Raw genomic sequence first — 18633 nt, forward strand, 5'->3', positions numbered from 1 at the left:
TTGTACATGCCCTGTGGCATTTAAGACAGTATCTTGCATTCTGTAAGTATTTGATAAATGTTTTAATTAAAAAAATGACTAACTTTAAATAGATCAAAAACCCAGCAATTTCCTATTATTTTTTCTGTCCACTTGTCCTTGGCAGTATACCATAATGCTAGAGTCTTAACTTTTTTTAAGATTTTTGATTTTAAGTTTCAAATTTACCATAAACTGCATTGGCTAATTCCTTAGTATAAAGAGTTTGAAGAGCTGAATTAATTCAGGACACTGAATCCACGTGCTCACCTGCTAGCTTTGAATCCTTTCAACTTCTGTACAAAGAATGATTCAAGAACTTCTGCACACTGGTAAAAAGGGGAGTCACTTGGATTGTAGTAACGACAGTTATCAAATATTTTGGTCATATCTGCCACAAATTCTGTCAGCTTTTCATAGTATCGTCCTTGTACTCTTTCTTCCATGGTGGCCAGGTCTTAAAAACACAAAATGCAAAACATTTTCAAAACTTTAAGGTTTTTCCAATGTGAATATTTCCCAAAGTTGTGACTAACAAGAATGTATGTGTACTGTCCAAACAGTCCTGGAACCAGGCCAGCTCACCACTGGAGACTATTCTGTAATTCATAAAGAACACAGGAGTGCTTTTCCAATTTTGTTTTTGATTGAGGTTCTAAATATAAATCCTGGTTGCTGTTTAGGTTCTTTTGTTTGGTTAACTGCAGAGAACAGCTCTTCATTCAACTGGTTTGAGATCAAGGAAGCCACACTAACATGATCTATGCATATCTAACTAGAATAAATTTTCACGTGCAAACAATTAAGTATAGGATATGTACGTGGCATCTGAAGGAAGGGGCAGTCTTGGGGACTGATCCCTCAATTTGTGTCATCTGATGCCATCTCCAGGTAGACAGTTCAGAACTGAATTGAATTAGAGGACACTAAGCTGGGGTCCCCTGCAGATTGCTGGATTAGTTGTTGGTGGGAAGAAATGCCCACACACTTGGTGACCAGAGGTCACAGAAGTCTTCTGTGTAGACTGTTGTGTGAGAGCAGAGGAAAAACAGTTTGTTTTTTCCTCTCAGAGCAGGTAAATGCTTTGGAATATAATCACTGAGCTAAATCTACCAGAAACATTGGGTCCTAGGAGAATGTTGTGTTTGAAGAAAATTTAGCACATAGTTTTATATAAAAATTTGGGAGAGTGAAAGGCCAGTGATATAAAATCAATCTAAGATTGATAGACAAATAACACAATTCAACTCAAGTTAATTTTTATTTTTTAATGTGAGAAAGTGATTTTAAAGTTCACCCAAAAAATAAAAGTACAAGAATACCTAAGAAACATTTGAAAAATAAAAGTAGGGCCAGGTGCAGTGGCTCAACCCTGTAATTCTAACACTCTGGGAGGCCGAGGTGGGAGGACTGCTTGAGCTCAGGAGTTCAAGACTAGCCTGAGAAACAGTGATGAGACCCCATCTCTACAAAAAATAGAAAAAATTAGCCGGGCGTGGTGGCATGAGCCTGTAGTCCCAGCTACTTGGGAGGCTGAGGCAGGAGGACTGCTTGAGCCCGGGAGTTTGAGGTTGCTGTGAGCTAGGCTGACGTCATGGCACTCTAGCTTGGGCAACAGAGCAAAACCCTATCTCTAACACAAAACAAAAAACCCCAAATTGTATACAACCAAAAAAAAAAAAATCCATGAATGGCAGTGATTAAATCATTTTAATTTCGTACAATTAAGAACACTCTAGGTCAATAACATAGCTGATGTGAACAAGGTACTGTTAAGTTATAAAAAAGGTACTGCTCAGTTTATACTACAAAATATTAATTCATATAAACCTATTTCTGTTTAAGAAAACGAAAGCTGCTGATCATGTTGGTTCCCTCAAACCCCCAAAGGAAACTACTATTTTCATACTATTTTCAATTTAGTCTATATCATTCCAGATATTTTCTATGCATTTCTAAACATAATTATGTACTCTTAGAAAATAAATATTTACTGCTTAAAATCTAAGCATTGTTCTGTAACTTTCATTTTTTTTTCCAACAACGCATCTTAAAGATCTATATTATATTTACATAGCTACCTAAGAGATATGTAAGATGATGTTTATCTTGGTATTAACAAAAGGAAAACCAAAAAAAAAAAACCCAACCTAGCTCTTCTAAGAATTTTGGTTAAATAAGTTATAGTATTTTCAATTAATAGACCATAAAAAGCCATTAACATCAAGTTGTTGAAGATAACACCCAGGAAAATGTTTGCATTTACTATATGATCTCAGTGTTAACACACATGCATACAGTAACACACCAGAAGTAATGGCTGTCTCTATAAGGACGGCCTGCTGGTTCAGTGAGGAAGAGATGAAAGGTACCCTTTATCTTTTCTTTTTTTTAATTTCCTAAACTTTCTACAATTAACTTGTATTATTTTCATCAGCAGAATTAATTTATTAATTTAATAAACACCCCCAGCTACTTTCTCAAAGGACATTACATAAATGTGAAACATGTACTACTTCCATCTTCAATATCATGACAGAGAAAACAACTACTTATTTGTTTCTTTTTCAGAGATGGTTTTAACTAAGTCCTCATTATTTCTTCTTGTTTCCCCCTCTGCCATGAAACACAAACTCTTCCCATTTAAAAACTGCTTAGCTGGCTTTAAGAACACAATTCTTTCATCAGCTGGAACTAATCCTTTGGTAGCTTTTATTATCTATGTTTTAATTTTTATAATTTATTTTGCAGATAAGTTATTTTTTAATGCAACCATTTATAGCTATTCATCTTAATACAATTACTTGTGGCTGTTATTACCATTTTTTCTGGGAAATGAGGCTATATTCTCTTGGATCTCTCTACTGTGAGTCCATCAAATTTGCTCTCCTTCAAGAAAAGATGAGGAAGAAGTGATAGGTGAGGATGGGGGTCACATAGACCCCAACCCATTCACTGATTTCATTCATTCTTTTATAAAGCTGCACAACACTCCACTCATATATCATTTGATATAGCTATTCTTCTATTGGTGGCTATTTATTTCATTTCCAATGTTTTTGCAATTATAAACAATGCTGCAATGAACAACATACTTGTGCACATGTAAATCCTAAGAAATGAAGTTGCTGGATTCAAGGGTATGCACATTTAAACTTTAATAGATACTCCCAATTTACCCTCCGAAGGGACCATATCAATTTATACTTCCAGCAGCCTTGCTCAAGATGGTCTCATGATACAGCAATTTTATGGATGACAAATAAAATAGCTGCTGAGACTTCTGAAACAGTTTACTATTCAACTCAAGTACTTACCCATGGGTTCCTTAATAACACCATAATAATCTGGTGCATCATTAGGGTCTACTGGTTCAAGGAAAGGCCAGGCCATCTTATGTGCCTATGATGAAAAAACAGGCATCATTATTACTGTCAGGTGGAAATACCAATTCCATTTGAGTCACTATATCAATCAACCCTTAAACTCCAAGTCAGTTTTAAATTTGATAGATAAATTATTTATACTAGATGATTTCTGCTCTAGTCACAAATTAACTAAGATGAGCACACTCTATAGTAACAGTCCTCAAAGGTAGGTCTGAGGACCTTGGTGTCTGGCGTGGAGCACTGGCTTAGGAGTCATGAGCTCTGCACTCTGGTCCTTATATGATGACCTGTCAACTGAGTAATGCTGGCACTGCAATCACGTCTATAAAACTGGGGTGGGATGTGTTCGAAGTGTTGAACGGTTACCAGTGCCGGTTAATAAAGTGGCAGAGGTGTGATGTTAAGTAACACTCAACCATGTACTGAGACTATGATTCTCTTTCCAGTTCTTTCCATCCTTGTGAACTATAATTACAACAGGAGAAAGTTTCAATCTAGCACTCTATATTTTGAATATATCTCTATCACTTGCAAATCCTGCAAACCAACCCTGTCTCCTCTCCTTTTTGAGACGTGGTCTCACTCTGTTGCCCAGGCTGGAGTGCAGTGGGGTGATCATAGCTCACTGAAGCCTTGAGTGCCAAGGCTCAGGTGATCCTCCTGCCTCAACCTACCAGGTAGCTAGGACTACGGTGAGTGCCACAACACCTGGCTTATTTTAAAATATTCTGTAGAGATGGTGTCTTGCTATGTTGCCCAGGCTGGTCTCGAACTACTGGCGTCAAGCAATCCTCCCGCCTCTGCCTACCAAAGTGCTGGGATTACAGGTGTGAGCCATCACGCCTGGCTCCTACCACTTTTTAATTTTCGTAAAAAAGGGAATAACTATAATATAATTAAATTGTTTCAATCTATGGGGGTGAGATAAAGTTTTCTTTAAAAATAAAAATTAAGTTAAAAAAGCAAGTTATTTTAAATAAGAGTGTTAGAGAAACAACAATTGAGGTGGTATAGGGATATGGTAAACCTCGTGATGTTGGCATGTGAAGGACTAAAGTTTGTCAAGCACTTCACTGGACAAGCTGGGAGTCAGTAAATAATCACATACTCTAAGATTGGAAACTTCAAACCCTAGAAATGCTTCCAAAGTCATACTGGCTGACTTCATTTTCAAACACTCTGCACAATGGTCTCTCACCTGCAAGGAACGCAGCACCCTCTTCAACCCCTCATAATCCTTCTCTGTTAGTGGTGTGAGCACTGTCATGGCATCCTCTGTCGACTGGCACTGTGGACAGACATACTCATCAATGAGCTCTGCCTCACTTTGCAAGATGCCAACACAGCGCCCATGGTACCAATTCTGACACCGATCACAGCCAATATAAAATCTGCAAGATCCGAAACGGAAATGTAAGTTCAAAACAGATAGTATAACATTACTTATAATTTACTTTTAAAAATAATAAAGCATGCACCTGAAAATCTGCTAAACTTTGGGATATAAGATAGTTTTAGTATTATGGTTGTTTTAATACTCTTAAGATTGACATTCCAATGTGTTAATTTAGTATTTTTTATGTTAACAAGCAGTAAAAGCTTATTAAGAATATTGTGTAATACTGGAGAACCAATTTGAAGATAAATGTAAAACATTTAATTGATTTTAAAGGTGTAAACAAAAATAAAGCCAAAAATCTTTCAACTAGTACTGTATCAAGTGGGAGTTCAAAATCCTATAAGCCAATAACAGAGTCTCAGAGCTTGTACCCAAATTAGTGTTTTTCTAACCTACAATAAAGCACCATTTCGAACACTGATAAAGTCCAAACAAGTCAGGCTATTTTAATCTCATTAATTTCTATGTTACATATTGAAGGATCAAATCTACCATTAAACCACATTTTTCCCAATGTGTCTCAAACATTCACTATGAAGCAACATAAATTTTGAAGGGGAGGTAAAAAGAGGGAAAAAGAGAAAAAAATTGAAAAGGAATTTGTAATGTAAGTGTATAATAAATGTAGAAAAAAATCTTGCTTTTTATTTTAAAATAAATAAGTAACCAGTCAGAGCAATTTGGCTTCCTAAATTATTAAATATGATGCTCTAATCAGAACTCACTGTGACTCATCATAAGGTGTTCTGCAGATACAGTACAATTCCTCACTGCTGCCCTCTTGTGCCCGTTTACAATCATTACAGATGTACACATCCATTTTCTTAGCCTCCTTTTCTGTGATGCCAACACATTCTCCATGATACCAGTTAGTACAAAGATCACAGCCAATATAGAACCTAAAAGTATTCACAATGAAAATGACAATGTAATTGTCATTTTGAGCCGCATGGTACTTAAATCTGTCTTCTCTGCCCTGATTCACTTTCTTACAGGATAACTTTCTGCAATGAGTCAGCTAAACATCCTGAATCCAACCATTCTACCCTGGCAAACTAAGTATCTGACACTGTATCAAATGTGGAAACATAAAGTCACTCACATCGATTTCAACAAATACACTGTTTAGTGAAATATGGGTCTTTAAAAACATACTGGAATTTGAAAAAATAAACAACATACTGATGGTAATGTCTTCCTCTTAATGAATGTGTGTAAAACTGTAACAGGCACAAAAACCAAAGCCAAAGAATCAAAGACTTACATCTGTCAAACCTATTCCACAGAAGCCATTTCAATATCAAGGCTATTTCTTAGATAGGTTTGAAAATGTATCTCACAATTTAAATTTGAAAACAAAGCAAAGCGCAAACACCAAGTAGAAGTTACACTACGAGGAACATGCAAGTCAGCCAGGTGTTGAAGATAAATGGTCAAAATATGGTATGAAGAAGAAAACTAAGAAAGGTACATGTAGTAATTCAAGTTCTACCAAGCTTCCCAAATAAACATTGGAATTGAATCTAATTAAAAATCACCCCTTATAGTGGATTATGACATAGGCCAGTTTTTAAGTTAATATCGTGTTTGTGACAATGTGGAGAGTGGCTTGATTAACTAACTGGTAAAGAACTCGTAAGGAGCTGCTTCAGTTCAAAACCACGGACACAGGGCACAGAGAATAATATGAGGATAGTTATCCAAAACCGTGTGAGGGGGTCACAGTATTTGGCAAGGTGGGGCTGGATGAGTGTGTAATTAATTATGGGTAACTACATACAGTAAACCCTCAAGGCCTTTGTATTAATAATATAAGACCCCTAACAACAAAATAAAAGGTAACTCTATAATAAACACTTATATGTGTTAATATATGTGCTGACAGGTGCTGTGTAGGAACACCATGTCAAAGTCATAGTGAGACTGGCAGGAATCACAGGGAAGCAGACTGGCCTTGCTGACAACATTGGCATTCTTAGTTCTCTCAAGGCATTTCTTGGTAGATTCACCTGAAGCTTCAAACTGACCTACTTCATGAATGTGAAGGAATAATACATGGCATATAGTTTATCCTATTACCATCAACTGTTTTCTTTTTAACTATGATTTTCACTGCCACAGATGGAGGTCTTTCAAGGGATTTTTGTATGTTGCCTCCACAGGGTGGTAGGCTTTGTGTTCTGGAAGCAAGTTCAGGACTTGAATTTCAGTTTTTAGTCACTCTCACTAGATACCCAAACAAGCCCAGTTTGGGATGAGAGACTATGAAATACTCATAAAAAAACACTAACTCATCCCACCTAAAACAAGGAATGAATGAACCTGGTATGCTGAAATGTTAATAATGACAAACTGAAAAATATGAAATATCCACAAAATAATGAAGCAATCTCAATAGAATGAGCACATGTACATGTGCACCTCATTTTATGCAACTTAGATATCCCAAAAAAATTGTGTGAAATGAAATTTCTGTGATCTGAATACCCTACAGAGGCCAAGAATCCTTGTTATTTGGAGAAATCCTATAAACAGATTTTTTCAAATAAGAAAAAGCAAACTCATGTTGCTGTTTCAGAAATCATATCTTGCTTAAAGTGAGGCACACTTGTATTAAAATGAGGGAAAAATCAGTTAATAGGGTTCCACTTTTTACATTATGTCTAATTTTCAATGAGATACGACAATGAAAAGTGAAGATGCCTAAAATGATCTGTATTTAACATACAACTACCAAAAATTTTTTTCATCTGGCACTTGCAAACAGACCGCGTAATTTAGACAGTGCCAGCAGAGCAGCTTCAATGTTGCAACCTGAACATCATTAAAGAGACTACGATTTTATTTCATGAATTGATTAGGCATCCACTTAAGGTAGGCATTAAGCATTCCCAATTCTAAATGATCATATTTTTAAGCACAATCAAACTTTTTGGTACTGTAAAATGTATTATGGTTAATTGTGGCTTTAAAAAGCTGGCCTACATTTTAATGTTCAAAACAGAAGCTAAATACTTAATTAAATGATAGTAATGACCAAAAAAAAATGAAACTATATTATGGTTTAGTGTCTCTAAAATCTTGTTTATATCACCAAGTATAAGTCACGACTGTCAAAAACAGCTTCCATGTGCCAAATTTTTTCAGTGTCATACTTGAAGAACAGGTGAAAGGAATATTTTTTGTATTTTTCTGGATTTTGTCCCTGATGAGAAAGTAGGGACTTTGACAAAAATGTTAAGTTGAAATATTTCAACACAAAAAACAGAACTGCTTAAAATAAAACAATTAAAAAACTGAACCGCTCAAATTTGAAACCTCTTGCACCATTCATATTCATTCAGATGGTTTCTAGGATTTAATATAATCACAGGGCTTTGAACAGATCCCAGAAAGGATGGTCTCAATTTTGGGCAACAATAATACACCTCCTTCTCCAGACAGCATTACTAATTGATTTGGAGTTAATCCAGAGGGAAGAGAAAGCAAAGGAGCAACAGAAAGCTTGTTTTTGACAGAAAAGAATACAACAAAAGACAAACAAGAATCACAAACACGTGAAATAGCAAATTTTACTTTACTAGTGTCAAGGTTAAGAATATCAGATGCAAGACCACAGATCAATCATCACCCTTACATTTAACTATTTTTATTTATATCACTACCAATATACTCATTTTCTTCAAAACTATCAATTTAACAGCTAAACTTTTAAGAAAATAAACTAGAGCTCAAAAAGATCTACTCACTTAGATTCATCATAAGGCGTTTTACAGATACAGTAAAGCTTTGTGTCCTTCTTAGTTTCCTTTGAGGTAGTAGTGATCATTTTCTTCTTCTTGGACTTTGAGCTTGAGTCTTTTTCCTCTTCCCGCTTCCTCTTCTGGGAAGCCACAGGTAAGGTGGGCGTGGACAGGAGGCCTGTGTGCTGCACAGCAGGTGGAGGGGGAGGTGACAGTGGAGGGGCTGGAGGGGCTGGAGGAGCTGCCGTCACTGGCGGGGAGGGTGCAGCTGCTGCCGTGGCCTGCGCCACCTGCGCCAGGTCTTTTTCTTTCTTAATTTTCAGGTCTCTCTTCAGCTCTTCCTGTTGTCAAAGACAATACAAGACTATCATTGATCTGGCCAGAGGACATTACATTAGCCTCCCTTGTCGAAGTAGCTCCATAGTTCAGCCTAATGTGAGAAAGTTTTAGTAATTCTGAACATGAGTTTTCTTACTATATCTTTTTTTTTTTTTTTTTTTGAGACAGTCTCACTCTGTTGCCCGGGCTAGAGTGAGTGCCATGGCGTCAGCCTTGCTCATAGCAACCTCAAACTCCTAGACTCAAGCGATCCTCCTGCCTCAGCCTCCTGAGTAGCTGGGACTACAGGCATGAGCCACCATGCCCGGCTAATTTTTTCTATACATATTTTTAGCTGTCCAAATCATTTCTTTCTATTTTTAGTAGAGATGGGGTCTCGCTCTTGCTCAGGCTGGTCTCGAACTCCTGAGCTCAAACGATCTGCCCACCTCGGCCTCCCATAGTGCTGGGATTACAGGCGTGAGCCACCGCGCCCGGCCTATATCTTAAACTCAATTAAAACAATTAGAAATAGGAAATGAAGATACATAACAACTAAAAAGCTGCTAATTATAGTATCTTTGAAGGAGACCTGGAAGGAAGATAAACAAGTGTCCAGAAAGAATGTCCCTCCTGGCTTGCCCTTGACCTATCTTGCTTCTTTCAGTGGTTACTCAGGAGGTGATTTCAAGTGTCACTGGCTGCTCTCTTCTTGCTGCTCTTGTTCTGAGTCCTTACAGTGAGACTGAACATGAACTGAACATGAGATTCAAAATGTGGGCTGACCAGCACAAAGCAGCATGAGAGGCAGATTTGCCTTGTGCTCCTAAGTCTAGAATTTAAGATGGCAGGAAGAGCTAGGGAACATAACATAGTATTTTCTGAACATGGATTTAGCCATAAATTAAAATTCTTACTTATTTTCACGGGAAATACTTTTTAGCCACATTTCTGCTATACAGTATTACAACTTATTCTTGGAAATGATGATCAAAGCAAATTGTATTACCCCAGGGAAAAACCACTGTAATTGGCATCCATGAACAAACTTTATGTAAATAAATCATAGCTATGACCAGGAATATTTCTTAAAATTTGAGACATTTATAAATCTCTACAATAATTTAAAATACCAGGCCAGATGTGGTGGCTCATGCCTATAACCCTAGCACTTTGGGAGGCTGAGGTGGTAGGACTGCTCCAGGCCAGGAATTCCAGACCAGCCTGAGCACCATAGTGAGATCCTGTCTCTACAAAAATATATAAAAGTTAGCTAGGTGTGGTGGCATGAGCCTGTAGTCCCAGCTCCTTGGGAGGCTGAGGCAGGAGGCTGCTTGAGCCCAGGAGTCTGAGGTTGCTGTGAGCTAAGCTGATGCCACGGCACTCTAGCCTGGGCAACAGAGTGAGACTCTGCCTCAAAACAAAACCAACCAAACAAACAAAATAAATAAAAAGAAAACCAGAAAAAACAAAAACAAACAAACAAAAAAACCCCAAACAATGTCAAGGATTTGCCGAAAGATAAGGTCCATCTGTATCTGACAGTTTGCCCTGAAGCCTCTGTGTAGCGCCCCCTGCCCCCATGCACCAAGGGTACATTAGTAACAATCATTATATTAGTACCCGAGGAAGCCTTTGAACATCACATCACAAAAATTTTGCCGAATAAACTTGAATAGCCCTGATTTAACAAGTCTTATTTTCTCTGTTTAGAGTCTAGATAGTCTTCTAAGAAGATAAGCAGTGTGACTAATTATTCAACAGCTCTTCTCTATTTAAAAAAAGGAGACGCAACTTTCTAGGGAAAAAAGGACAATGAAATCTTGAGTTTCATTTTTCTAATTTACATGATGTGATTGTAATAAACATCATGAGATGGATTTTAGGAAAACCCAGATGGCTAGGAGGGTACAGTGGATACACACTTTGATCCTCCCTCTCCCTTCAAGAATATACCAATGATAATGAAATATAAAAAAGACAAAATTAAAAACACCTAGTCATGCTTGAATAAGAAGGAGACACAAAACTTCAAACAGGCCAACACTGCAAGCCAGCTGGGTTCCAGATTCAGAACCAAGAAGTGGTAGCCAAGCAACAGTAATAGCTTCTGCAGGGTACAGGGGACTAAAAATGCTTCGTGTGAGGTGGGTGATAAGAGCAGGCTCCCTGCTTGAAGTTAAGGGTTAACTAAGCTACACGGGGCTTCAAGAGAGGAAACAAAAACAAACTCCTCTCACTAAAAATAAGCTTGCAAAACTCAAATGCCAAAAAATGAAAACATGTAACGTGAAGAAAGACAACCAACACAATGACAACCTGAATTCACTCAAAATGAAATTAATCATGCCTGTGTAATAAAGCTTCCATAAAAACCCAAAAGGACAGGGTTCGGAGAGCTTCCAGACATAGCTGAACACTTGGAGGTTCCTGGAGGGTGGGGTGCCCAGAGAGGGCTTGGATGCTCTGCGTCCCTTCCTACATACCTTGCCCTATGCATCTCTTCCATCTGGTGTTGGTAACCTTTGTAATAAGCAGGTCGACGTTGATTGTTTCCCTGAGTTCTGTGAGTTGCTCTAGCAAATTAGTCAAATCACGAGGAGGGGGTTATAGGAACCTTGACTTGTGGCCAGTTGGGCAGAAGCACAGGTAAAACCACCTGGGGCTTACCAGTGGTATCTGAAGTGGGGGGAGGCAGTCCTGTGCAACTGAGCCCTCACCCTGAGGGATCTGACACTATCTCCAGGTAAATAGTAAAAAAAATCCCACACATCTGGTATCAGAAGTGACCTGTGCTGTAAGAATACATATAGGAGAAACAGTCTGGTTTTTCCTACATCACAGGACTTGAGGCTGATTCCAAATTTCCATTATTATCATCACTTTAATAAATGTCCTTATTCATATATTTTGCCTATTGTTTTAGATGAATTTCTACAAGTGAAATTAATGAATCAAACAGTATCCACTGTTCAGTCTTTTTATACATATTGATGAAATGTTCTATAGAAAAAATGGCAGTTTCTGGAGAAAAGGTATTGTCTCTAAAAAATGTTATTAAGTATCTTTTTACAGGTTTATTGGGAACTGCCATTTTTAAATGTGAAAACTGCTTGTTTATGTGTCTTATACATTTTTATTCTAGAGTGTTCATCTTTTTCTTATTGATTTAAGAACTCTTTGAATTTCAGAATTACTAATTCTGCCACAAATGTCACAAAAACTTTTTTCCTGTTTGTTATCTGTTTTTGAATATTGTTTGTGGTTTTTTTCTTCCCATACAAATTTTCTTCTTCCGATGCCACCATATCTATTCTTTTGTGTGGCACTTGAATTTTGTAATGCTTAAGAATCGCGCCACTCCAAGATTACAAAAATGACAATCAAGGTTTATTTTAGTGTTTTTGTTGTTGTTGTTTTTATTGTTATTTTTCTGAGACAGAGTCTCAGTCTGTCACCCCGGCTAGAGTACAGTGGCATCATCATAGCTAAATGCAACCTAAAACTCCTGGGCTTAAGGGATCCTCCTGTCTCAGCCTCCCAAGCAGCTGGAACTACAAGCATATGCCACCACGCCTGGCTAACTTTTTCTATTTTTAGTAGAGATGGGGTCTCACTCTTGCTCAGGCAGGTCTAGAACTCCCAAGCTCAAGTGATCCTTCCACCTCGGCTTTCCAGAGTGCTAGGATTACAGGCATGAGTCACTGCGCCTGGCTGGTTTCTTTTTTTATATTTAAATTTTTGATCTGCAATGTATCTTAATTTAAGGGAGAAGGTAATATTTTATATATTTTCTGTTGCTCTGTGAATTGGCTCTTTAGTTCATTACACTTTGACGATGGTTGTAGTCTTAATGTTTATCTTATAACAGACTACCTTAGTGAATTCTCTCAAATTTTAATAATATTTCTCTTGGGGCTCCGATGTAATAATCATATCATATATAACAACAATGTTGTCTTCTTTCCTACAATTTTTATCTGTTTCTTTTTCTTGGCATAATGGTAGCTAGAACTTCAGGAGATGCTAAATAACAAAGGTGATTGTTGGCACTGTTGTCTGGTTTCTGACTTCAGTAGGAAGAGCTATGATGTTTCAGAGTTATATAATGTTCATTATTTGTCTAATATTTTTGTGATATTTCTCACCTTCTTAAACTGTTTAAGACACTTTATGGGATGTTTCAGATAGCCTACTTCTTTTAAAAAGCTGTGTAAATATGTATGAATAGGTATCTTTTCATTTTTCAATAAATTCCCCAAGAAAGCAGACTAATAACGCCTACAGAAATCAGTTACAAGGAAGAAATCTGTCTTATTTAATGGGCACACTTTTTCATTCTTTCAACATTATTTTGAAGTCTGTCTACCTTTCTCATGAAACTTGGCTCCTAAATGACTTTTGGCAAGACTATGTCATAGACAATAAAAGCCATTTCCAATAGAGTTCCACAACAATTAAATCAATACCTCCCAGAGTGGCTAGTTGAGGGAATACATTATAACTATACATTTAGATATAAAAGCTCTGTCTTGTTTTAAGACGTGTGTCCCACTGCTTTTTATTCTATGTACTCTATATACACAAATGGAAATTCTAGAAAACAAGCTAAAATTTTAAGTTTAACCAACAAGTCAAGGGAAAAAAGAAGAACCTTGGATGCTGCAAACTGGACACAGAAGGAAAGGAAGTGCCTTCTTACCTGCACCTCGATCTGCAGATCCTTGTCCAGCAGTGCCCTCTTCTTCAGGATCTCGGCTCTGAGCTGCTCTTTGTGCTTGAAGAGCAGAGCTGAGAGCTTGGTGGCGTTCTGTTTGCTACGCTTCTGCTCCACGCTCTCTTCGCGCTTCCGTTTTTTTGCGGCCTGTTTTTCTTCTTTATCTATCTTATCCAAAATATACTTCATCACCTGGTTACAGACAATCATTCTAGAGAAAAACACACACCTATGTAACACTGGGTATTTATAAAAGGCTTAAAACATGATTCTTCTAGACCTCTACAGATGAGACAGACTTTCTGTGACTGGAAAGTTTCCAAAAGTGATTCAAACCAGTTATGAGTAACTATTAGTGCCAAGTGTTCTCATTTAATGAACTTCAGTCAAGGTAAAAAAAAGTATAAACTCAGAACTCTGTACACGTGGACACTATAGAGATGAACAGATGAGACCCTGTGTCTCCCCATCTCCCCTACCTTTGATTTTCTTCTCTTTCAGCTGGAGTCATGCTCTTTTTCTGTTTTAAATGTTCTATTACAGCATTATGCTTCATCACCACCTTCAGGACAGAACAAATCCAAAAGCACATATTTTATAATGATCACAAGTTAGCACATAGATAACAACAGTAGAAATCTGAGCACATATATGTGTTTTTCAAAGAACCTTTGAGAATTTTATATCATAATACTAATAAAATTAGCAGCTACAAGATGACCTGGGTGCTTATCACGTTGGGCACCGTGCTGAGCCAATCACTTCACATTACCTCATTTATTCCGCAAAAAGACACTGAACCATAGAGATGATTTTATAAATGAGATACTGAAACATAAAAAAATTAACCAACTTGTTTGAGATTAAATAGTAAATAATATGCTAGAATTTTAACTTGGCTGTTGTTCGCCAAAGGCCATGTTTTTAACGTTATGTTCTCCTCCTAGGCGCTAATTTTAAAGAGCTGCCCCTCATTCCCCCTTACACAAAGATCAGGGGTAGACAGATACTATAATAATTCTCAATTGATAGATTACAATACTGAAAGCTGGGTAACAATGCATTTAAACATATTATATATGACACCAATTTACAGGAATGTTACGTGTTTAAAATCATTTTGCTGTTTAAAAAGTGCTTCTATATATATGAGCTCATTTAATCATTACAATAATCTTGTGTGGCTGGAAAGAGAGGGGTTTTAATGAGGATATAGCTCAGGAGAGATAAGTGAGTTTCATGGACTGTGAATGGAAGAGGAAGAAACTAAACGAAGGTCTCATGACTTGGAAATCCACACTCAAACTCCGGCGTAGTGCTGAGTGGAGAGCACACCGTAAACGAAGAGAAAGTTTTCTCCAGTAATGCTATAGGGAATTATATATGTGACTTGATTTTAGTAGAATAATTCTAACTCATCTAAATTACCTTACTTCACTAAAATGCCAATGCAAGATGTCACTGCATGAAGCCACGTTTTATTTAGGCTACGGAATAATATGTACTGAAAACTTTTTTACAAAGGTGTGATTAGAAATGCAAATGAATCTAATCTGTCTATAATTTGCATAGTCTACATGCAAACTAAGGAATGACAACTTCAAACAAATTGCTATGATGCCTAAAGTGGCTTTAAAACTTACTTAAACCTTCAAGTTCTACATTAATGATACTTAAAACTCATAACTCCACGCTTCCCGTCTTAGTCCTCCCAAAATACAGGTAGTTTCTAATAAGCACTGACTATATATGTATGCCCAGTGAAGAGTTCCAAACCATAGTAGTCATTCAATATTTTTTGGTCAATCCAGAGCTTCTTCTAAATTTAAACATTAATGACTTTGTCTCAGTTAGGAAACCTAACACAACCAAACACTAAATCTAATGCACAGCACAATAATTCAAGCTACTGAACATGCTGCTTTTACTTAATAACTTTACCTGTTTCTGAATGATTTCACTTTGATTAGAAGCTTGGAGGGTGTGTTCACGCTTAATTTCTATCTGTTGCTGTTTCTTCTTTTGCTGCTGATCCCTGAGTTGCTGAACCCTTTGCAACTGCTCTTGCACACTGGCTGCCTGCACTGTAACCACATTCTGAATCTGGTGAGTCTGCACAGCACTGCTTTGCTGAATTTGAATAGGTAACTGGAGTTTGATTTGCTGGGGCACACCACCTTGCTGAGCCTGTATCTGAGCCACAACCTGTGACTGGATCTGAGAGAGAACCTGGACTTGTTGTTGCAGCTGAGGCACAGCAATGACTTGGGGCTGTGGCTGCTGTATTTGTAGCTGAGGACAGGATGGGGATGAAACAGTAACTTGATTTAACGTTTGTCCTGATGAAAGAGTTTGAGTTGAAGACTGTACCTGGGGTTGTGATTGTGGCTGGCCTTGGGAAGGTATCTGAAGAGATGTATGTGGCTGAATTGGAATCGGTTGTGAGGTTGTAGTCTGAACCTGGGATTGCTGTCCAGGAGACACTTGGGATGGAGTTGATGGACGTATTCGAGTCTGTGGCGGACTTTGGACACGAACAGGAGACTGTCCCTGGACATTACTTTGAGGCTGACACTGTGCTGCAACTTGGGGTTTGGATGACTGTGCTTGGGTGGGTTGTGCTTCAGAAGGGATGTGGGATGAGACAGTTGTTTGGGTCTGAACTTCAGGCTGAGTCTGAACTTCAGGCTGAGCTGGGGACTGGGGCTGGGGCTGAGCTGGAGGCTGAGTGGTCTGTGGCTGGGCTTCTGGAGAACTCACACTTGATGACTGAGCTGCTGGCAGCGCTTTGGCTTGTTGCACCTGTGTCACGGGTGATAATTTACTCTGTTTTTGTTCACCCGTACCTATGAAAGGGAAAGACAAACCATTTCTATTACTCCAGAACATAAGACTGTGGTTAAAGAAGAATGTGAAGGGGTTTTCTACAGTTCAGAATTCTTTATTTCAGTACAGAAGATTTATGCCTTAAAAATGCTCCATTTAGACATGCTCGGGGTAGGACTCTCCTAAATTGGGGAGCCTAGGCCCTCCTTCTTGGCTGTCCTCCGTACAGTTTGCTAACTCTCCAGAGGGCCGTCTTCCAAAACAAACAAGGTGCAGCCTCTGGAAACCAGCCAGGTCTTCTGGTCCAGACTAATTACCAAGCCTCACTTTTCTCCTAGGACATGGTGGCAGTTAGTGACTCCTTGTAGTAGGAGGCTAACAAAGTGGTTCTGGACCCACGGCTCTCAATCGTAGGTCATGAGCTGGATATATCTGCCCTCTACGAGATCACCTCCATGATTCAATTAGCACCTATAAAGCTTGGCAAGGAGTAAATGTGAGCATGATTACCATGATATCCATTGTTTTTGCCCCCTTTCTATATCTTTTTTTAATGAGGGTGGGGAGCAAGGTGGTGATAACAGTCTGTACAAATAAGGCATGAAAGCATCAAGACGTTGCGAGACTAGGTCAGCTGTTAAGTTCACTGTCACTGGCTTGAGGTATATCCTCCCAACGATAGTATTTGTTCTTTTTCTTTTCTTTTCTTTTGAGATAGGGTCTTGCTCTGTCACCCAGGCTAGAGTGCTGGCATTGCCATAGCTCACTGCAACCTCAAACTCCTGGACTCAAGTGATCCTCCTGCCTCCATCTCCCAAGCAGCTGGGACTATAGGTGTCAGCCAACATGCCTGGCTAATTTTTCTATTTTTTGTAGAGATGGGGTCTCGCAGTGGCTCAGGCTGGAAGTATTGATTCTTTTAACCCTTCTGTTAGCCCAACAGTGTACGGTAATAACACCGAGCATTTCTGATAAACCCAAAGCTCTACCTGCTGCTGTAGTGGAAACAGTGGTGGTGGTGGTGCTGGCTGTTGCGGCTGTTGTTGCCAATGGAGTAAAGAGGAATCGCTGAACAGTACCATTTGGCATTGCAGCTTGCATCAGCTGCTGTCCTGGGCCTGGGAGTATAGTCACCCCTTGAGGTATCAACTGCAACTGTCCAGTAGTTTGACCTTGTCCTTGAATTACTACTGTCAAACCTTGATTGCCACCCTGTGGAAAAAAACACACAACATGTAAACAGTCACATGATACAAAACATCAATCTGTATGTATAGCATTTTAATTTTTTATAGAGACGGGGTTTTGCTATGTTGCTCAAGGTGGAGTGCAGGGGCTATTCACAGGCGTGATCATAGTGCCTGGCGGCCTCAAACGCTGGCTTCAAGCAATCCTCTTGCTTCAGCCTGCAGAATAGCTGGGACTATAGGTGTGTGCTACCACACCCAGTCTGTATAGTGTTTTTATTAAATCATTTTTATGCTATAAAGATCCTTTAATATAATGAAAATGTATATTTGAATATCTATGAAATGGCACCTGTGGGAATATAGGTAAGGTAAAATAAGAATATTTATGTTGCTTAGTGGAAAAAACACAAACAATCCAGAGTTCTAGTTCAGGCTCTCCCAATGGACAGCCAAGTGTCTATCTACAAGCAACATCATTCCTCCAGTTTCTCAATCTATAAAACAAGGGCATTGAAGTAAATGACTAAGGTCTCCAAAAAAATTCTGATTTTAAACCATCTTATAATAATATTCTATAATCTTCAAAGCATCTTTATTTATACTACTTCATTTGATTCTCACAATGGATTTGTGCCTTCATGGAATAGGCAGAGAAAATATTACTATAATCTTACTCCCAATTAAGAAACTCAGGTTAGAAAGTCAAGTCTCTTGCCCAAGTTAAAGATGAGATACAAGGAGGAACCCAGGTATCCTGAATTTTGTTTCTTTTCAGTATGTACTAAATTACCTATGGTGCTTGTGTGTGCTAAAGTTGAATTTATATACAAAGTGAGGCAGTGGTCCAATTTCACAGTTTCCCACATATATTCAGTTGTCCCAGCACCATTTACGAAAAATAAAGTCTGTCTTTTCCTCAATCATCTGGAATGCCACCTTTGTCTTATAACAAGCGTCCACACATGTGAGGGTCATGTTCTACACTCTCTTCTGTTGGTGTATCTGCCTATTTTTGTATCTTTACTTCACTGTA

General features: G+C 38.3%; 1 protein-coding gene across 14 annotated transcripts in view; it reads right to left on the minus strand.

The window, feature by feature from the left end:
• BPTF (bromodomain PHD finger transcription factor) overlaps positions 1-18633 on the minus strand; it is a 121432-nt gene that overhangs the window by 6646 nt on the left and 96153 nt on the right. For 7 of the 14 annotated variants that reach the window (XM_045525853.1, XM_045525850.1, XM_045525848.1 and 4 more), the window contains 9 exons: positions 17400-17622; positions 15526-16430; positions 14064-14146; positions 13570-13795; positions 8556-8890; positions 5532-5705; positions 4606-4798; positions 3336-3420; positions 289-475 (listed from right to left, as the gene is read on the minus strand). In XM_045525853.1, coding sequence (XP_045381809.1) covers positions 289-475; positions 3336-3420; positions 4606-4798; positions 5532-5705; positions 8556-8890; positions 13570-13795; positions 14064-14146; positions 15526-16430; positions 17400-17622 — 2411 coding nt within the window. The remainder of the gene's footprint in view (positions 1-288; positions 476-3335; positions 3421-4605; positions 4799-5531; positions 5706-8555; positions 8891-13569; positions 13796-14063; positions 14147-15525; positions 16431-17399; positions 17623-18633) is intronic. The other 7 variants (XM_045525857.1, XM_045525849.1, XM_045525846.1 and 4 more) reach the window with 3 other exon arrangements.

The sequence above is a fragment of the Lemur catta genome, chromosome 15 (assembly GCF_020740605.2).
Source record: "Lemur catta isolate mLemCat1 chromosome 15, mLemCat1.pri, whole genome shotgun sequence".
Lineage (NCBI taxonomy): Eukaryota > Metazoa > Chordata > Mammalia > Primates > Lemuridae > Lemur > Lemur catta.